Here is a 22,117-nt window from a genome sequence, read left to right as displayed (position 1 = left end):
CACTCTGACCTCACCTTCACCCTCCTCCTGACCTCACCTTCATCACTCTGACCTCACCTTCATCCTCCTCCTGACCTCACCTTCACCCTCCTCCTGACCTCACCTTCATCACTCTGACCTCACCTTCATCCTCCTCCTGACCTCACCTTCATCCTTCTCCTGACCTCACCTTCATCACTCTGACCTCACCTTCATCACTCTGACCTCACCTTCATCCTCCTCCTGACCTCACCTTCATCACTCTGACCTCACCTTCATCCTCCTCCTGACCTCACCTTCATCCTTCTCCTGACCTCACCTTCATCACTCTGACCTCACCTTCATCCTCCTCCTGACCTCACCTTCATCACTCTGACCTCACCTTCATCCTCCTCCTGACCTCACCTTCATCCTTCTCCTGACCTCACCTTCATCACTCTGACCTCACCTTCATCACTCTGACCTCACCTTCATCACTCTGACCTCACCTTCATCCTCCTCCTGACCTCACCTTCATCACTCTGACCTCACCTTCATCCTCCTCCTGACCTCACCTTCATCACTCTGACCTCACCTTCATCCTCCTCCTGACCTCACCTTCATCACTCTGACCTCACCTTCATCACTCTGACCTCACCTTCATCACTCTGACCTCACCTTCATCCTCCTCCTGACCTCACCTTCATCACTCTGACCTCACCTTCATCCTCCTCCTGACCTCACCTTCATCCTCCTCCTGACCTCACCTTCATCACTCTGACCTCACCTTCATCCTCCTCCTGACCTCACCTTCATCACTCTGACCTCACCTTCATCACTCTGACCTCACCTTCATCACTCTGACCTCACCTTCATCACTCTGACCTCACCTTCATCCTCCTCCTGACCTCACCTTCATCCTCCTCCTGACCTCACCTTCATCCTCCTCCTGACCTCACCTTCATCACCTTCATCATCCTCCTCCTGACCTCACCTTCATCACCCTCCTCCTGACCTTCATCCTCCTCCTGACCTCACCTTCATCCTCCTCCTGACCTCACCTTCATCACCCTCCTCCTGACCTTCATCCTCCTCCTGACCTCACCTTCATCCTCCTCCTGACCTCACCTTCATCACCTTCATCACATCCAAACATTAAACACACTCTACCCACCAGGAGCTGGGGTTAAACTGAGGCTGGACCCCACTAACCCTGTTCTGGAGTCTGTTGGTCTGCAGAGTGGACCGAGCAGCGCCGGCCCCTCCTCTTCCTCCCTCAGCAGCAGATCTCTGCTGTCGGATGCAGAGCAGTCAGGTTTGTTTATGACGCTTCACAAATCAGCCCCGAAGGGCTGTAAACTGTGGAGGAAACCTCTGCCGCTGACCTCAGAGCAGCTTTATGTTTGACCCAAAGTATTTCATCCTGTTCCTGTGATTTATGTCACAGCTGGATAATCAGTGAATATATTCTCATATCTGCTGGGGTTCTGGGTGCAGTGGAATAAAAAACTGAGACAAAAACGCTGTGCGACCTCGGTGTTTATGCATCAGAAGAAGAGCAACTCTGGGACATGAAGAAGAAACATCCAGATCCAGAGTCAGAAACAGGAGCTCTTTATCAGAAATAAAACTGTTTTCATACATGTAGAAAAACACGTTTTACGTTTTCTGTGGTAGATTTTTACTGCTTCGGGTTTGCTGCCTGAAGTGTTTCTTTGTGATCATTTTATGTCTTTTACCTCCTTAAAAGTGCTGTTTATTGTACATGCTTTGTCACGTGGAACGTTACGTTATCGGCATGTTTCTGATAAAGATGCAGGTCTCCAGTGTCACAGTCTATGTTTTATCGGTCACAGTTTGTTTAATCATGGTTTCAGTTATGTTCTAGTCCTGTTTTTCACCTGGTTAATTGTTCACAGCTGCTCCTCATTCACTGATCACTCCCACAGTATTTAGCTTCCTGGTTTCCTTTCAGTCACTGCAGAATCCTCACCTCACTTTATGCCACACAGATAAGTCTCGTTTTGCCGATCTCAGTCTTGTTTTGTGTTCCTTTGCTTATTCATAGTCTCGTTTTTGTTTCATAGTTAAGTATTTTTGATCCGGCTTTATGTTTTTTGGCCTTGTTTTTTGTTCTTGCTCCCTGTTTTTGTTAATAAACCTTGTTACGTTTGGAAGAACTGCATCTGGGTCCTACCTCTCCGAACCGTGACATCCAGGTCTGTTTAATGAGGTTAATTTATGCAAAATGTTTAAATGCTGTAATTAACAGTGATGGTAGCAGCTGTTCAGGGTCTCCGCCCCTTCAGACTTAGAAGAGAAGTTTCAGTAAAGGTGAGAGACGCCAACAGATATTTTGACCAAAGCCAGTCTCATACATTTAAATAAGACCTCAGGACATGGTCTCAAATGGTTAAAGGGTAGAAAATGTCTCCATGAGGTGAACTGAAAAGCTTCTATTGATGGAATAAAACTGTCAGGATGAAAGGGAGCAAAATGCATATTTGAACTCTGGAGCAAAGCAGGTGGATGAACGTGAATTTATGAGAAAACCAAACTGATGGTGCTGCAAAGGCAGGAAGTCCAGGACTCTGAAATCCCACAACAGGAGGCTGAGTGCGGCTCGGCATGAAGAGAGAGCAAAGAAACAGAAAAGGCTGATGTGTAAATACTGAAGGAAGTCGTTACAGAATGTAAAGCCAGATGTGTGAGGAGCACAGAGAGTTTAACCCGTGAAAAACAAACCCTGGAAATAAGAACTAAACCCACAGAAACACGTCACGCATCATTAGCTCGTTTCTTCAGTTTCTGTGAACTACAGAGCTGATGATGAGACGTTAACAACAAGTTCAGACCCAAACTAACTGCGTCCTGTGGTTTCTGAGCTGAAACTCCAGATAAATCAGAACGAATCCCTTTGAAAAGTCAGACAACAGAAGCAGGAAACGGTGAGTTAAGCTTTTGATGTTGACCTCAAAGGTGTTTTTACATCCCAGCAAACACATCTGACAACGCTGTGTGGATGTTGCTGTAAACATTTGATCCACCTTTCAGCAGGTATGAACAGCCGCATCCGTCACTGAGCACGTGTGACATCATAACATATGTGGTGATGTCATCAGACATGTGACCGCACCTGGGCCACGCCCACTGACAGCTGGCTCAGGGTCTGTGAGGAACAGATTCAGAAAGAAGTCGAGTTTCTTTACAAACCTCCCAACATTCTGGTCTGCTGGGGGAAGATTTTAGCTCTGGAGACGACCTCAGAGGAACAGCTGCTGTGAATCTGTTCTGATGGGAGGTTAAACCGCGCCTCTGTGGTCCTGACTCTCAGGTTCACACCTCAGATGTCAGAAATCGAGAAGGGAACGGGAAAGAATTGATTAGAGATGACGATAAAGCAGCGACTCTGTTCACATATGACGTGATTCTGCACTTTAACTTCATCCATGCTGACGGTTTTCATCAGAAGTTTGAACAAAACAACATTCTGATGAATCTCTTTCTGAAGTTTCACCCAAAATCCAGACTTTAAATGATTTCCGGCTTTGTTCCAGTGTAGAAATGAGGTTCACATAGACATCAGGAACAGATGCTGACGTCTGTGACCCACAGATTCTTTGGAAGGTCACAGAGTCCCAGCTGGGACCAACAGACTTTGGTTTGACTCCACGACTGTCCCCATCAGTTGTGAGATCGGGAGACAAAAGAGACAAAGGAGCAGCAGAGAGAAGCAGAAAAATAAGGCATAAAAACAGAAAAAACGAGCTTAAAGAGGCAAGAAAGAAGGTCAGAATGTCATCACACTAAAGAAAAGACAAAAATAAGAATGAGATGCAAAGTGAGTCCAAGAAGATGGAAAAAAAACTTTTTCCTAAGAAGAAAAACACACAAAACAACCAAATTTATCCTGTAAAGGCCCACAAAACAGGAAAAATGCCAAAGACGAGCAAACTGTGATGAAAACTACAACAACTGGACGCTGACGGACTTTTTCTCTGCCTGAGGATGTTGGATGAATACAAATTTAGGAACATCAGTGGATTTTCTATGTCGAACCACATCGTTAAATAAGGTTTAACCGTGTCTTGGTGTTCTCCTGAAGTCATCATAGGACGCTAATCGGCTTCGGCTGCAGCCTGAAGCCGTCTGAGCTGAGAAGGTGAACCCAACACGGGTCCATCAGAGGATTTAGTCCAGCTGAGCAGCGAGTCTGCGACAGATGTAACCGCAGAGTCACCTGATAACACCCGATCATGTGCAGAGCTTCCTCATCTGGCTCTGTGCCAACATCTCAGTCATATTTCTACTTCAGTTCACCTTAAAATGATGCTGGAAATTTGACTTTGTCAAGAAAAACTCTGACCTGATTCAGAGGCTGCTGCACAGATATTTTCACATAAATGTTCTCTTTTAAAACCTAATTTTCACATGTTTTAATGAGGGATGGATGGTGACCTCTGAATATTACAGACAGCTGTTTGTCCAGATGTCCCGACATCAGTCAGAAGCTGAGAAACTTGTGTTCTTTAAATCAGTTTAATTCAGTTTTAGTTATTCTAACACCATAAATATCCCCTCAATGCAGTTTATATCTGATCAGAAACTGAAATGCTGCTGAAAACGATCACAAAGAGGACTCTGCATCCGAGGAGCTGCGTTTAGAGCTAAAAGGTTGTGAATTTTTCTTTATCCTCATCACGAGGTCGGGGTGAGATCAGCAGAAACCCAAACTCATGACCCCTGCAGGGCCTGGTTTCCTGTTATATATCTGTGTGGCGTGTTTATTGTGGGTCAGTTTTACCAGTTTAACCTGCAGCAGGTTCCGAATTAATTTACAGCGCGGTACAAAAGTCTTAAAACGCAGCCAGACCTGGACAGTAGTTTTTCTTTGGCTCTTCCACAGCTGTACGACGCAACATCACTGTCAGAAAAACCCAAGAAGATCCGTTGTCCTGCTCAGGAGGACAAAGAGGCATCAACAGAACCTGAATATGAACAAAAATTCTCTCAAAAATAGAAAATGCTCCAGTTTATCCAGCGGTTTGTTGAACAGTTGGCCTTTTTTAAAGGGCTCGGATGTGGTGTTTGTATGAAATGAATATATTTATGGTGAGAAAAGGAGCCTGATGGGATACCAAAGCTGTGACCTGCTGTATCGTAGCTGCAGGGCAGTTTGAGGCTGAACAACACAGGTCAGCGTACTGCAGAATGAGTCAGAAGCACAGCAAGTTTCATGGTTCACAAACCAGGGATGAACCAGTGTTGTGTCGACACAGAACAGACAAACTTAGCGAAGAAGCCATTTTAAACTGGATCTTTAGGCACTTTGTTACCAGCAGCCTGTCACAAAGACACATCATTTGTTCCCATTTCTTTAGCTGCATCTATGAAAAACAGCAAAGATAACACAGTTTGACAGACAGAAAATAGGATTTCTGCAGCAACAAGGTGATTCCCAAAGAGCTATTAGCTGAAAACTTGACATATCTCAGCATGGTGTGCAGTGTTTCAGCAAACTGGAATCTTATAAATGATCAAGATTAAGGGAAAGGAACGAAAAGGCCAAATACAACAACCAGTTCCAAGTTAAATAAATGAGATATGCAAAATCCTCTTTTCTTACAATGAAATAACACAGAAATCAGCAGGAATCAACCTTTAAAGCCACACACATACTGAACCAGGACCACCACACCATACACTCACAAACTACCACCATCCACCCATAAGTTAAATCTCTTCACTGGTCTTTAATGTTTCCCCGGCTGAGAGCTTTTTATCATATCCAGTGTGAAAATACATGTACTAAGTTCAAAATAAGCAGCTTTCCAATTTCCCAAAGTCTCGGTTCAAGCTTATACAGTAAAATTAATCAGCACATCATTAGCAAACAAACATATCAGTTACTGACAGGAGGACAAGTTAATTACTGAATCTCGCAAGCTAGCCGCTAAGTAGCTAGCCGCTAAGTAGCTAGCCGCTAAGTAGCTAGCCGCTAAGTAGCTAGCCGCTAAGTAGCTAGCCGCTAAGTAGCTAGTAGGAGTTAGTTGCCATGTTAGCTCTATTAGCGCCTTTTTGTTTCCCCTGGGGTTTCCTGCTGTTCCACCTGGAACTTTTCTTTTCAATGAATGTCCTAAAGATGGCAAATGAAGCTCTCTAAGCTAACAAGCTTTTCAGATGGAAAGCTAACAAATTGGGGAGTTGTTCACACGTTGCCCTGCTCAGCATTTAATGTGAGATAGATCAGGATTCAGCTGGAGGCAACGAAGGAAAGCGTGATAAAGACTGAGCTGAAAACACAGGAACAGCTCAGACAGGTTTCAGCATCCCACAGCACTGAGTCAGACTTTCATTTCAGGGTAAAAACCCTTTGGTTTGTCTGTAATTCTTGGAAAAGCAACACTCCTCTTAGGTAAAGGGAAGGTGCCCCAACATATTCTTGTGTTTGGAAAGCTCTTTGTGGTGAAACTGGTGGACAAACGTGCAGGAACATCCCTGCTGGACAGCAAATCCTATTAACTTATTACCAAAAGTAGCAGGCAGGTGTCCCCACTGCACAAAACAAAACATCATCAAATGTTTAATTTTGAAGAGATGCAGAAAGCATGAAGCAGGAAGGGAGGATCAGAGATTACCAAAGTTAAGTGAATCACGACTGAATAATGTCTTAAATTATGTGTGAGTTCAGTGTTAAATGTGTCAACCAAGTAGCTTTAACTAAAGGAGGACAAAGAGCAGGAAACAGACCACTTAATGTTCAGAGTTCATCAGTAAATAACTGCGTGTTGAAGTTAGTTATTTTGTTTCCTTGTTTTCCTCTCTGACTTTAAGACTATAGTTTGACCATTTGAAGCTTTTCCTATATGAAACAAATCCAACTTTAGGGGTTTGAGCCACGCAATAAGACTTTGTGCCCATCAAAAAAGAGGAACTCTGGAAAAATAAGAACTCTGGAAAAAGAGGAACTCTGGAAAAATAAGAACTCTGGAAAAAGAGGAACTCTGGAAAAATAATAACTCTGGAAAAAGAGGAACTCTGGAAAAAGAGCAACTCTGGAATAAGAGGAACTCTGGAAAAAGAGCAACTCTGGAAAAAGAGCAACTCTGGAAAAAGAGCAACTCTGGAATAAGAGGAACTCTGGAAAAAGAAGAACTCTGGAAAAAGAGTCGGCGATAAACATGTTTCGGACTCAGCATTCAGCACTTATCTTTCAACTAAACACGCGCTGCATCTTACCTTTTCTGCAGACTGTGCTGTGCCAAAGAAGATGGGTATAAAGGCCAGCCACACGATGCAGGTGGTGTACATGGTGAACCCGATGGGCTTGGCCTCGTTAAAATTCTCTGGGACTCCGCGGGTCTTTATAGCGTAAACAGTACACGTCACCATCAGTAAGATACTGTAACCCAGCGAACAGATAATCTGGAGATCCGTGATGTCGCATTTCAACACTCCTCGAGCCAGATCTGGGTTGATGGTCCTCTGCTCATCATAATCTATGATGGTGTTGGGCGGATCCACGCCAAACCAGATCAACACCCCCAGCAGCTGGGCTGAGATGAGGCTGAAGGTGATGGCCAGCTGGGAGGTGGGGCTGATCAGCCTGGGCGCCGTCACAGATTTCTTGCCCTGCTCGAAGATCCGGTAGATGCGGTTGGTTTTGGTGAGGAGGGCGGCGTAGCTGATGCACATGCCCAGACCCAGGAAGATCCTTCTGAACGAGCACACGCCAACATCTGGCTTGGCAATCATGAGAAATGTGATGATGTAACACAAAAATATCCCAGTGAGGAGGACGTAACTCAGCTCTCTGCCGGAAGCTCGGACGATTGGCGTGTCGTTGTACCGTATGAATGTAGCCATCACAAAGATCGTAGCAATGATACCCAACATTGCCAGGAAGACTGGAATGACTGCCCAGGGGGAGTGCCATTCCAGTTTGATGATGGGTATGGGCTGGCAGGAGGTTCGGTTGGCGCTGGGCCTCATGCTGTAGGAGCAGAGCTTGCAGTTGAATTCGTCGGGCTGGTACTGGTAGCCGTCGCAGGCCTCGCAGTGCCAACAGCAGGGCATGCCCTTCACCACCTTCTTTCTCTCGCCGGCTTTACAAGGAAGGCTGCACACCGAGGTGGGAATCTCCTGCTCCCCTCTAGGCCACTGCATCTCCTCGATCTGGAGGGAAAACATGGGGACAGTCAGATCAGTGGTCTCTAAATCAGGTTTTAGTGAGACGTGAGCCTACTTTTTCTCTCAGGAAGTGATACCCTCACCCCTGACAGCATTTCATGTGTCGTCCCACGATGGTGGAATGACCTACCGAGCGCTACCAGAACAGGGGCGTCCCTGTCTATCTTCAAGAAGCTCCTGAAAACCCAGCTCTTCAGAGAGCATCTCCTATCCCAGCACTTACCCTGTACTTCCCTCCCCCCTCTATCTCTGCTCTTTATCTTTCTGCACTTCCTTCTATGCCTGCACCCTATCTCTACTCTGTCCCCTCTGACAGAGTCGGACTCCTGGGTTCCTTCTATGTAGCTTATTGTTAGCTTTTTATAAAGCTGTTATATCTTCATTTGTAAGTCGCTTTGGATAAAAGCGTCTGCTAAATACAGAAACAGAAACATTAACAGCTGCAGAGGTTGATCGGTTTGACCACCACTCGGGTTCAGGCTGAAATATAAACTGCTGGTTGGATGGAAGGAATTCTTAGTCACAAAGAGGAGGCGCGATTATCCCTGGACTTTGTTCCAGATCCCTAAAGAGAGACTCTTTCAGTAGTCCTCCACAGCAGCTGGTTAGTCTGTTTGATTGGTTCATGTTTCCCTTTGGAAGGGTGTAGTTCAACTGAACTGAATGCAGGTTATTTATATATCTATATTCACTCGGTTTGTCTCACATCATCAGATTAACTCGTCTTAGTGGGTCCCAATGTTTTCAATGTAAAACAGTTGGATTGTTTAATTTGAAACTATATGCATGTAGTTACAGTGCTGCACGTTTTCCCTGAAAAAACTAAATTTATCATCTAAATGTGTGACTCTAGTCCTGTTCTGATTAGTTTAAGCACATCAAGTTGAACCAAAGCTGTACTGTAAATTTTCCATAAACACTAAAACACATTTAATGGTTGCATCAGTTTGTCTAATTAACTTTAATAAATCACAAGGAAGCAAAGGAGCTTTGTCTATCCTCTGTCCATCTCCCAAAGTCTCTCCTGCTGAGGATCCTTTTCAGAAGCATCACTGACACAAACTAACACAGAAAACACAAAGAGCTGAAGTCAGCAGCATCCTCTGGTTGGACCAGAATAGTTCATCCATCAGCTTTATAGGTGAGGATGTCTAAACTGTTGCTGCTGGGAATTACAGAGATTAAGGCCTGATCCCTGTTCATTGTGCAGGGGTAAAGTGCTCCCCAGCATCTAACCCAATGACCACTGACTCCTTGATGCCTGAAACTCTGCAAAATATGGTCTGAGACCACGTCAGGTCGTTGAATTCAGATGGGAATTCAGCTCTTTTTGCCCTGAACCCCACAGTTTACTGCCGAGTGGCTGAATGTGGGACGATGAGTGTAAAACATCACCGTGCTGTGAAGTCATTGGAAGATATCGACAGAGAGCTTCTGCTGTCACGGCGTCGGATTTACGGCTCGGGATGCGATCCTGCGGCGCCGCCGCTGATTGAGGGGTTTGCTTTGGCTGCAGCTTGTGGCTAAAGCAAAGGTCTCATTGATCTGACAGCTTGACTGCTTCTAACGAGTAATGAATACTCCATTAGTGAAACATCAATATGGAGGAAGTCCTCGAGCAGAGCAGCTCAGAGTGGAAGGATGTGAAGATGGAGGGATGAGAATCTACGGTTACTTCATCTTAAGGAACTTCAAAGATACGGTCCAATTCAAGCCAATTACAGTCCAATATAATATAATCCGATCAAATCGAATTCCAAATTAGTCCAATTCACACAGAGCCAATTAAAAAAAGTAGAATAGCTCTGGAAAGCAACAGATTTCATCAAAACCCTGAGCGTTAAACCTTTTAACAGGAAGAAACCTCCATCAGAACCAGAACCAGGAAGGGTCCATCTGCCTGGACCAGCTGGATTTTATTGTGCTAAATTGTTGGACATGAATTTTCCAGAGTTGAAGCTCTTTGAAAAGTCAGATGATGATAAAGCTGATCTTTTCTATCTGTTCATGTAATCAACATCTGTTTCAGGGCAGCGACTGTTTCACAGTTCAGTAAAGAAGATGTTTAATTCATGTTTGGAGCTGCAGTTTTAGACTTTTTGTACTGTTACTTTTTTCTTTTGCTACCCACCAGCCTGCTCTGTGTTTTAAAGTGATGATCAAATGATTTTATGAGGTAAATGATTACAACACGACCCAGGGTCATCTTTGTTTTTAACTTCCCTCCCATGGAAGCATCTGGCTGTCATCTCTGTAATTATTCACATACTTTCCTTTTACCTGAAGATGTTGCACCGGAGATCTCAGATTTTACAGGATTTAAAGAAACGAGAGGCTTTTATTTTGCTCTTTGGCTCCCCCTACAGCTGTGGGATGTAACCCCACTGCCATAAAAAGAAACCTCCATGTGAACCCTGCACTTGCACAGCCATACACACAAATCTGTTGCCATGTTGAAGAGGCCACAAAGATGCCATCAAAAGCCCCTGAAAATGTCAAGTAACCGTAAAGCAAAACCATGAGGTGCAGGGCTGGAAGCTAAAGGTACGAACTGCGGTATCTCTGGGACAGTTTTACGCCTGTACTTAACTCACAGGTTTATGGTTGACAAACACCCCTCAAGTTGCTCTGAACAGTGAACATGGAGACAAAAGAAAGGCTGGTATTTGAGGCCGTTAAGATCAGGGCTAAAAAAAAGCTGCATCATTAGGGATCTAAGGCTCCTAAATCAAGAAAAACACGGAAGAACATTTAGGGCTGAGAAAACACTGATTTATATTCGACAGGCTGCAGCTTAAAAGCAGAGATGAACAGAAACTGAAAAAGGGAAAAACTCTGAGTGGGACCCAAAGTTTATGAAGGTGGTAAAAGGTGACATCACTGATGACATCACTGATATCTGGTCCCATTTGTCCCTGCACAGCTTCTACAGACCACTTGGTGCACAACCAACCCTCCAAACAAATATTAGATTTCTGAAGCAGCTCTTTTCCTGTTTATTTGACCTGTTTGGCACTGTTTTGTAATACATTCAAAGTACTTTGTTCAGACTGGTTCCTTGGAAACTCTGCGTGTCTGTAAGTGATGCTTCAGAGCTATCCTCCATGTTCAAAACAGACGGTGAGAGTGGAGCGGTGAAGATATTCACCAACAGAAGCTTTGTTATGCTGCAGCTTGAGCTTATTATCTGGACTCGGACCATTAACTCACTACAGATTACTGTGATAACTCACCTATCAGACAGGAGGAGAACTACAGCACCCAGCCAACTCCATCCCATCCCCACAGGTGCTATAAGATCATTTTATAAAAACTTTATTACTCCATTTTATAACAAAGCTAACGACTGACCCTCAGAAAGTCATGATGTCGACGGCTGACACTGCTGATTGGGAAAAAAGGGCCTTATTAGGAGGAAGCACTAGACTGTTTATTGTTAAGTGAGGGATTATAAGTTAAAATTCTGTCCTGCACGTTCATTTTTCACAGTTCTTTCACTTTTCTACTTCATTTCCACCTTCAATTTGCTTATTATTATTAACAACTGCTCCAGTCCTCTGCTGAGACTGATGATGACTCTGAAATTAGTCACGAGGACTCTCAGAGGACATGTTGGAGATCAGTTTAAACGATGCATTTGAATAGAAGTTTCTGCATTTTCGCATAAAATACACACAAACAGGGTGCACAGATGGACGAAAGTCTGGAGGCTTTTCACGTTTAATGACAGAAACAAAAGGTTAAAGTCGTTTAACCGATAACTCACCATCTCAGAAGAACTCAGAATCCGTCATGCTGGTGTTTAGACTGAAGGGAAAATGTTCTAATTTAAACTTCAATAAACCTGCAGGATAGTAAGAACTGTGTGTAATCTTCTTCAATCTGCCTTTGTCCTTACATCTGATCCCTAAACACAGTGTGAACTCTACAGCTGAACCAGTTTAGGTTGTAAAGCCAGTTAACATTTAAAAAATGAGCAGTGGACTCTGAATCTGATTATTTTTATCGTGCTGTTCTCCTCCCTGCCTGTAGGGGGCACTGTCACCCTGCCGCTGTATTCCCTGAGTGTTGCCTTACAGGTGAGAGCTGGCAGTTGGACTGGAGCCTGAAGGAGCTTCTTGAAGGGGAAACCTGCTGAAATCATGAACTGATTGAACTTTCCAGATCTTAACACAGATGAATTAAACCATCTTCACGTCTCAGAGGAAATAACAGAAAACTTCTGTGTGTGAGAAGCCAGCCAATCATTTGAGCTGCTGCTCTGACGCATTTCATTTACAGGGACGATCATTCAGTCTGAAGCTTTCACTCAGACTCTCATGAGGAGGCAGATCATACTTTCAAAAGTCTGAAAAATGCAATAAAAATGGAATTATTCAGTCAAGTATCCTGAATATTTAATTTTCAATATGCTTTTATGTGAAATGTGAAATGAGCTGAAGTGTATAAAGACTCTAAATCAGTTGCTCTTGAAACGGAGAAGAGCTCTGCTGCCTGATGGATGCTGTGTTACTGTGTGCTGATGATGGTTTGAGTCTGTGATGTGACCCAGAGGGCTGAAGATGATCTGAACAGAGAGCTGGATGAGTTTCTGCTTCCAGCAGACGGGGGGCGGTGCCAGGAAAGAAGGCGCCATCATCACACGATCCAAACCGCCTGCGGTTGGACAGAACCAGAACAGCGTTCCTTGTTCTTCCGGCGCCTCTTTCCAGCTGTTTCACCAGCCTCTGCCTCCACACATCCATCCATCTCTGGCGCATTTCCTCCACTTCTGGCTGAGCTTTTCGAGCTGAGAACCATCAAAATAACACGACCGGCCGGCACAAATCCTGTCAGAAACAGCTCGCGGGCAGGTGAACGTGCTGCTGCGTTCAGTACAAGAAAAGTATTCAGATCTGACTGGACTTGTGAGAAATAAGCTTCATTACAGCAGCACTGACTCACAGCCTCACAAATACAACAGATTCAGCTCAAACAGGTTTAAAAAGTCTGATTTCAGGCCTTCAGGCAGTCAGTCGCTGTGGTGTGTTCAGTAACTTCCTGCTTCTTAAAGAGGTGCTAAAGTGAGCCTGAGAAGACTTCTCTGTGGTCCTAAATCTGTGTTAGCCTCACAGAAGTCCACCTCAGCAGGTAACTAAGCCCTGAACTCAGACACCACTTTACAGGGAAACGTTCAGGTCAAAGAGTCGGGACGGAAAACTCAAAGCAACACGTCTGAAAACAGAAAAAGTTCAACTAAAGAAGCAGGAGTCGATGTTTGTGGGAGAGAACTGTAAGAAAGCAGCTGAAGGAAATGGGATTTCCATCCAGAGAAGCCAAAGTAAAGCATCAGTAACACCTAAAGAGGAGAAAAGCAGCTCACAGCGGCTGAAGAGAAGCAGCCAGGGACTGTGGATGGTTGGATGGAAGTGAGACTCAGAGATGAATCACCAAGGAGACGATGCTGGAGCTTTAGTTTGGTTCAATGAAACATGGAAGATGAAACCAGCAGGTTTCCACCATCACTGATGATATGGGCTGATGTAAAGGACCAGAGGAGGTGTTCAGGTGGACTCTGTTCTCCTTCCATCTCTGATGATATGGGCTGATGTAAAGGACCAGAGGAGGTGTTCAGGTGGACTCTGTTCTCCTTCCATCTCTGATGATATGGGCTGATGTAAAGGACCAGAGGAGGTGTTCAGGTGGACTCTGTTCTCCTTCCATCTCTGATGATATGGGCTGATGTAAAGGACCAGAGGAGGTGTTCAGGTGGACTCTGTTCTCCTTCCATCTCTGATGATATGGGCTGATGTAAAGGACCAGAGGAGGTGTTCAGGTGGACTCTGTTCTCCTTCCATCTCTGATGATATGGGCTGATGTAAAGGACCAGAGGAGGTGTTCAGGTGGACTCTGTTCTCCTTCCATCACTGATGATATGGGCTGATGTAAAGGACCAGAGGAGGAGTTCAGGTGGACTCTGTTCTCCTTCCATCTCTGATGATATGGGCTGATGGAAAGGACCAAAGGAGATGGCAGCATCACCTCTGCAGGAGGTGTTCAGGTGGACTCTGTTCTCCTTCCATCTCTGATGATATGGGCTGATGTAAAGGACCAGAGGAGGTGTTCAGGTGGACTCTGTTCTCCTTCCATCACTGATGATATGGGCTGATGTAAAGGACCAGAGGAGGAGTTCAGGTGGACTCTGTTCTCCTTCCATCAGTCAGACGAAGGTTTGGTGAAGCTGAGCGTTAAAACTTTTCCTCAGGAAAGACAAATCAGCTCCATGACATGACCAGCAAACAGTCTGGATCTCAATCTGAGTTCAGATTTATGGAGGGAACTGAAGAAAAGGCTCCATTAAAGGCTCCGTCCTGCAGAGCCGATCTGTCAGCTGAAGTCAAGCTTCAACAGGGATGTTTTAGGCTGATATTTCACAATATTTCCCTTTACCTCATCAATAATTACATTTTAAAGCCAGAATGTTCAGCTGTTGTTTACAAAGGATTTGTCTAATTTCTGCCATTTCCTACCAAATATAACATTCTTTTTCTCCATTTTATTTCTTCATACTCGTGTTTTTTTGTTCTGTAAAGCTCTTCAGGTTGTTTTTCAAATGCCTGAACAGCATAAACAAAGCGAGTTGAGTCGTGATTCCTGATTGTTTGCTGTATAATCTTACATTTTCACCCTGAAGCGGTCTTTGTGTGTTACCTGTTTGCAGCAGTAAATGTGACCAGATGACGCCTCCTGTCTATAAAGATAAAACTGCTCAGGCTTTGTTTTCCTGATGTAGTTTCTGCCTGAAGCAACAAAAGCCGAATAAAATGTGATTTATTGTAGCAGAGGAGTGTTATACTGCAGAACAGAAATGATGAAGTGATAAAAACAAGAAAAAAAAGGAGCAAATGGACCTCAGGTCCAATGGAAGCTCAGCAGAACTGCTTCTCAACACCAAATAAGAGAAGAAGAAGAAGCAGAGCAGGATGAGAAGAGCTGGAGACAAAACTGATGCTGAAAGTCAAGGAATCAAAGGTTAGTTTTATCCGTGAGATGGGAGATGAAGAGCGTTCCTCCTCCTCTTATCAGGCCGGGGCAGACCTCTGCACCCCCCCCTCCCACGGAGGACTCATTGTGGCCTCCACCAGCAGCAGGATCTGAATAAAGCGGCTCCAGAACAAACAGAGCTGCCTCTGCAGATAACGCTCGTCCGTCTCTGCCCATTCGTTTAACCCTTTTCATGCTTTCAGGATCTGTCCTGTAAAAGTCAGTAAATCAGCGGCGGGGGGGGGGTCTCCTGTCCGCCGCCTGGGGGGGGGGTAGCTGCTCGGTCCTCCTCCCACTGCTGCAGTTCATTATCCAGCCTGCAGGGGCGCCCCGCTCCTTCAGCTCATCCTGAAATCCTCTGAGGAATACAGTGATGGGATCTCCACACCGTTACCATGGATACATGTTTTTTGGCCTTGAGGCTTCATCACCCCCCCCCCACCCCCCCACACGGCACCTCCCCACCTCCTCTGTGTGTTCGATACTGTCGGCTCATCATCCCCCCTCAAACTGCTGTTTGCTCAGACTCGTCTTCTTCTTCTTCTTCTTTTTGTTAAAGGCACACTGAGGGTGGGGGGGGGGCACAATGTTGTCCTCAAACATCTATTTCACAGAGCCGTGAACAGCCTCAGAGGCTGATTTCCTCCACCTCCACACTCAGCTGCAAGCTGCAGGCAGACGGAGTCCAACTCGCAGGATTATCATGGTGAACCCGCGCCTTCGGTTCTGCGTCAGTGGAGCGGTTCGGTTCAGGCGGTTCAGCGGCAGAAACCCTCACAGCTGCGGCACTTACGCTGCTGCTTTTCAAAGATTTCCCAAAGAGCAACACGGAAGAACATTTAGGGCGAAGGAAACACAAACTGCAGCTTAAAAGCAGAAACTGAAAGAGGGAAAAACTCCGAGTGGGACCCAAAGTTTATGAAGCTGGTAAAAGGTGACATCACTGATGACATCACTGATGACATCACTGCGTGGTTGGATTCCACAGCTTTTGGTGAACATTGGATTCTGCACACATTTCCACCCGTTTTTATGTTATTTTTTCCCTTTTTGATCCTTTTCTGAACTCATGAACACAACTAATGAGCTTTTTCCTGTTTTTCTGTCATTTTATCCACATAAAAACGACAGAAAATCAGTAAAATGAATGTCAGTGACTGTGACCCAAAGTTTATGAAGGTGGTAAATTTAATCACCTAATTTGCATGTGGTGACATCACTGATGACATCACTGCGTGGTTGGATTCCACAACCTTTGGTGAACATTGGATTCTGCACACATTTCCACACGTTTTTATGTTATTTTTTCCCTTTTTGATCCTTTTCTGAACTCATGAACACAACTAATGAGCTTTTTGCTGTTTTTCTGTCATTTTATCCACATAAAAACGACAGAAAATCAGTAAAAAGAATGTCAGTGACTGTGACCCAAAGTTTATGAAGGTGGTAAATTTAATCACCTAATTTGCATGTGGTGACATCACTGATGACATCACTGCGTGGTAACAGCTTGGATTCCACAACCTTTGGTGAACATTGGATTCTGCACACATTTCCACACGTTTTTATGTTATTTTTCCCCTTTTTGATCCTTTTCTGAACTCATGAACAAAGCTAATGAGCTTTTTCCTGTTTTTCTGTCATTTTATCCACATAAAAACGACAGAAAATCAGTAAAAAGAATGTCAGTGACTGTGACCCAAAGTTTATGAAGGTGGTACATTTAATCACCTAATTTGCATGTGGTGACATCACTGATGACATCACTGCGTGGTTGGATTCCACTTTTGGTGAACATTGGATTCTGCACACATTTCCACACGTTTTTATGTTATTTTTCCCCTTTTCGATCCTTTTCTGAACTCATGAACACAACTAATGAGCTTTTTCCTGTTTTTCTGTCATTTTATCCACATAAAAACGACAGAAAATCAGTAAAAAGAATGTCAGTGACTGTGACCCAAAGTTTATGAAGGTGGTAAATTTAATCACCTAATTTGCATGTGGTGACATCACTGATGACATCACTGCGTGGTTGGATTCCACAGCTTTTGGTGAACATTGGATTCTGCACACATTTCCACACGTTTTTATGTTATTTTTCCCCTTTTTGATCCTTTTCTGAACTCATGAACACAACTAATGAGCTTTTTCCTGTTTTTCTGTCATTTTATCCACATAAAAACGACAGAAAATCAGTAAAATGAATGTCAGTGACTGTGACCCAAAGTTTATGAAGGTGGTAAATTTAATCACCTAATTTGCATGTGGTGACATCACTGATGACATCACTGCATGGTAACAGCTTGGATTCCACAGCTTTTGGTGAACATTGGATTCTGCACACATTTCCACACGTTTTTATGTTATTTTTCCCCTTTTGATCCTTTTCTGAACTCATGAACACAACTATGAACAAAGCTAATGAGCTTTTTCCTGTTTTTCTGTCATTTTATCCACATAAAAACGACAGAAAACCAGTAAAAAGAATGTCAGTGACTGTGACCCAAAGTTTATGAAGGTGGTAAATTTAATCACCTAATTTGCATGTGGTGACATCACTGATGACATCACTGCGTGGTAACAGCTTGGATTCCACAACCTTTGGTGAACATTGGATTCTGCACACATTTCCACACGTTTTTATGTTATTTTTCCCCTTTTTGATCCTTTTCTGAACTCATGAACAAAGCTAATGAGCTTTTTCCTGTTTTTCTGTCATTTTATCCACATAAAAACGACAGAAAATCAGTAAAAAGAATGTCAGTGACTGTGACCCAAAGTTTATGAAGGTGGTACATTTAATCACCTAATTTGCATGTGGTGACATCACTGATGACATCACTGCGTGGTTGGATTCCACTTTTGGTGAACATTGGATTCTGCACACATTTCCACACGTTTTTATGTTATTTTTCCCCTTTTCGATCCTTTTCTGAACTCATGAACACAACTAATGAGCTTTTTCCTGTTTTTCTGTCATTTTATCCACATAAAAACGACAGAAAATCAGTAAAAAGAATGTCAGTGACTGTGACCCAAAGTTTATGAAGGTGGTAAATTTAATCACCTAATTTGCATGTGGTGACATCACTGATGACATCACTGATGACATCACTGCGTGGTTGGATTCCACAACTTTTGGTGAACATTGGATTCTGCACACATTTCCACACGTTTTTATGTTATTTTTCCCTTTTTGATCCTTTTCTGAACTCATGAACACAACTAATGAGCTTTTTCTTGTTTTTCTGTCATTTTATCCACATAAAAACGACAGAAAATCAGTAAAAAGAATGTCAGTGACTGTGACCCAAAGTTTATGAAGGTGGTAAAATTAATCACCTAATTTGCATGTGGTGACATCACTGATGACATCACTGCGTGTTTGGATTCCACAGCTTTTGGTGAACATTGGATTCTGCACACATTTCCACATGTTTTTATGTCAATTTCCCCTTTTTGATCCTTTTCTGAACTCATGAACACAACTAATGAGCTTTTTCCTGTTTTTCTGTCATTTTATCCACATAAAAACGACAGAAAATCAGTAAAAAGAATGTCAGTGACTGTGACCCAAAGTTTATGAAGGTGGTAAATTTAATCACCTAATTTGCATGTGGTGACATCACTGATGACATCACTGCGTGGTTGGATTCCACAGCTTTTGGTGAACATTGGATTCTGCACACATTTCCACACGTTTTTATGTTATTTTTTCCCTTTTTGATCCTTTTCTGAACTCATGAACACAACTAATGAGCTTTTCCCTGTTTTTCTGTCATTTTATCCACATAAAAACGACAGAAAATCAGTAAAAAGAATGTCAGTGACTGTGACCCAAAGTTTATGAAGGTGGTAAATTTAATCACCTAATTTGCATGTGGTGACATCACTGATGACATCACTGCGTGGTTGGATTCCACAGCTTTTGGTGAACATTGGATTCTGCACACATTTCCACACGTTTTTATGTTATTTTTCCCCTTTTTGATCCTTTTCTGAACTCATGAACAAAGCTAATGAGCTTTTTCCTGTTTTTCTGTCATTTTATCCACATAAAAACGACAGAAAATCAGTAAAAAGAATGTCAGTGACTGTGACCCAAAGTTTATGAAGGTGGTAAATTTAATCACCTAATTTGCATGTGGTGACATCACTGATGACATCACTGCGTGGTTGGATTCCACAGCTTTTGGTGAACATTGGATTCTGCACACATTTCCACACGTTTTTATGTTATTTTTTCCCTTTTTGATCCTTCATGAACACAACTAATGAGCTTTTTCCTGTTTTTCTGTCATTTTATCCACATAAAAACGACAGAAAATCAGTAAAAAGAATGTCAGTGAGAATGAGTAAAATGTCTGAAAGAGAAGAAACAAGATTGTGGGACATTCAACCTGTTTCATTCAGCAGTGGAGGGGGGGTGGGGGGGGCCTCGGTGTGAATCCATCATCAGGTCAGGTCACTAAGGACGCCAGGAGCCTCTCTCCTCAGAAAACATCTTTTACCGTAAATATTTAGCTCGTCTGTCTAAGTTTGGGGCAATGTGTTGCAAAGCAGATGGAAACTAGCTGCAGTCAGAACATGTTGAACCTTTTCCATCGGCTTCATGAGAGTTTATTTGACCATCAGTAAATCTCTGGGTCAGGTCTCACAGAGGCTCTGAGGTTTTTTGTACCTTCTCTTGTCACTTCCTGTTTTATTTTGAAATCACAACTCCTCTGGTTTCAGATAACTTGCCCTTCCTCCCGTGTGTCTCATTGTCTTCCCTGATTCCCAAAGTGTTTCCACCTGTTCCCCTTGGTTCCTCAGGTGTATTTAGTCTGCGTCTCGTTGCCAGTGTGTTGAATTGTCTTTTCTTCCTCCAGCCTCCAAAGTAACCAAAGCCTAAGTATCAAAGATCTTGTTTATTGATGATTTCCTCCTTGAGATGATTTTCTGTTGTAAGTTTTTCCATAGATTTAGCTCAAGTGAAGTTTTGCTTACCTTTTTTAGTAATATCTCCGGTAGAGGAGTGTCTTTGATTTATAATTATAACTTTCATAGCAACTCCATTAGAAGGAGTCTCTTTCTGTTTATTGATTTGTTAAATTTCTATAGAGCCTCCGACGGTTCGGAGAGGGATAAGTTTATCTGTAAGATTTATAAAACCTTTTGTTTTGTCCTCCTAGCGTGGAGAGAACTTTCTTTTGATAAGTTTTATAGTCTCACTCTCCTCTCCATAGATACCGAGGAGAGTGGGTTAGGAGTTTATAATCTATTATTTTGCTCATCAAGTGACTATCATTATATAAATAAAATCAGATTATTGATTCTACCCTGCATCTGCAGCCAGTGCTTTCACGGATCGTAACACTCTGGGTCATAATGCTAAAGCGTTAGCTTGTAATGCTGCTTTTATAATATCTTTATGTTAGCTCATCCTCTCAGCACCAGCTGTCACTGCGTGTTCGGAGTTAAAAACAAGCGTATTCTGGGTTTTTAAACCCTCAGTCACAACCCTGGACACTAAAATCTGTGCTACGCTGAATTCATTTGCAGGGTTTCAGTAAACATGAGAAGAACTGATCCTGTAAAAGTCACCAAACATGACACTGTGTGTTTAATATCTGAGGATCTGAACTAAAACCTCTGAATCTTTCCAGGAATATCAGGCAACGTCTCCTTTTTCTGGCTGAAAAGTAGCTCTCAAACGGGTTTCTGTGTAAGTTTTGACATAGTGAAGCTCATCCACTGTAATGGCTCCTGTCGCTCGTGACTAAACTGCTTCCGTTAATTACAACAGTCATCAAAACTGGAGCATCTCTCCGCTGAGTCAACAGAGATCTCCCCACCAGGAACCACAAACACACCACATTGGGTTTCCTTCCTATTAGCGCTGCCACAGTCGTTAACTCTGACTGAGCATCATGATTAAATTGATTAATTGAATGGAAACGGAAATAAGTCCCCAGACACCGGAGAGGCCAAATGCAGCTGAATGTACCCGAAGAGAAGAGCAGGAAGGAAAGCAGACCAATCAGCCAGCGAGCGCCACCATCTTCAGGCCTTTCCTGTCTCAGTATAACCGTCTGTGACTGAGAGGCAGAACCTCTCTGGGTCGGATGATTAAACCAGAAAACAGACCATAAGAACCATCCCAACGCTCTGATTGTGACTGACTGTATCAGATCTAAAGGTTCCAGCTTTATCACAAATGATTTTATGTCCATGTGACATTATTGTGGTCATTAACTTGTGTTTCCCTGTTCCAGCAGGTATCCTTTGAATGGTGTTATGGTGTTTTTCCCCCCTCTTTTCCCTCTTTTCTGTCTTCTCAAACCCCAGCTGGTCGAGGCGGATGGCCACCCTTCCTGGTTCTGGTTCTGCCAGAGGTTTCTTCCTGGGTCTGGTTCTGCCAGAGGTTTCTTCCTGGGTCTGGTTCTGCCAGAGGTTTCTTCCTGGGTCTGGTTCTGCCAGAGGTTTCTTCCTGGTTCTGGTTCTGCCAGAGGTTTCTTCCTGGGTCTGGTTCTGCCAGAGGTTTCTTCCTGGTTCTGGTTCTGCCAGAGGTTTCTTCCTGGTTCTGGTTCTGCCAGAGGTTTCTTCCTGAGTCTGGTTCTGCCAGAGGTTTCTTCCTGGTTCTGGTTCTGCCAGAGGTTTCTTCCTGGTTCTGGTTCTGCCAGAGGTTTCTTCCTGTTAAAGGGAGTCGTTCCTTTCCACAGTCCCTCAGGCTCAGGACGGGAGATTGGACTGAAGACAAGTTTCGGTCCAATCTGTTGGTTTCCTTAGCTCGGATATAATTTTTTGAATTGGCTCCATATGAATTATATTACTTAAGTGCCTTGAGATGACAATTGTTGTAATCTGGCGCTATATAAATAAAATTGAATTGAATTGAATCAGCCTATAACTTATAATAATATATATATACTAGAAAACTAGAAAATTTCTGAAGAAATTT

The 22,117-nt window shown here is 43.5% G+C and overlaps 1 protein-coding gene across 2 annotated transcripts in view; it reads right to left on the bottom strand.

Moving 5' to 3' along the window:
* The window catches only part of grm7 (glutamate metabotropic receptor 7), a 244,652-nt gene that overhangs the window by 29,843 nt on the left and 192,692 nt on the right, over window positions 1-22,117 (bottom strand). For both annotated transcript variants that reach the window (XM_072381382.1, XM_072381381.1), the window contains exon 8: window positions 7,198-8,133. In XM_072381382.1, coding sequence (XP_072237483.1) covers window positions 7,198-8,133 — 936 coding nt within the window. The remainder of the gene's footprint in view (window positions 1-7,197; window positions 8,134-22,117) is intronic.

The sequence above is a fragment of the Leuresthes tenuis genome, unplaced genomic scaffold (assembly GCF_036924035.1).
Source record: "Leuresthes tenuis unplaced genomic scaffold, fLeuTen1.0.hap1 SCAF_3, whole genome shotgun sequence".
Taxonomy (NCBI): Eukaryota; Metazoa; Chordata; class Actinopteri; order Atheriniformes; family Atherinopsidae; genus Leuresthes; species Leuresthes tenuis.
The sequence above is the reverse complement of the archived record's forward strand: the minus strand, read 5'-3'. Positions and strand labels throughout refer to the sequence as shown.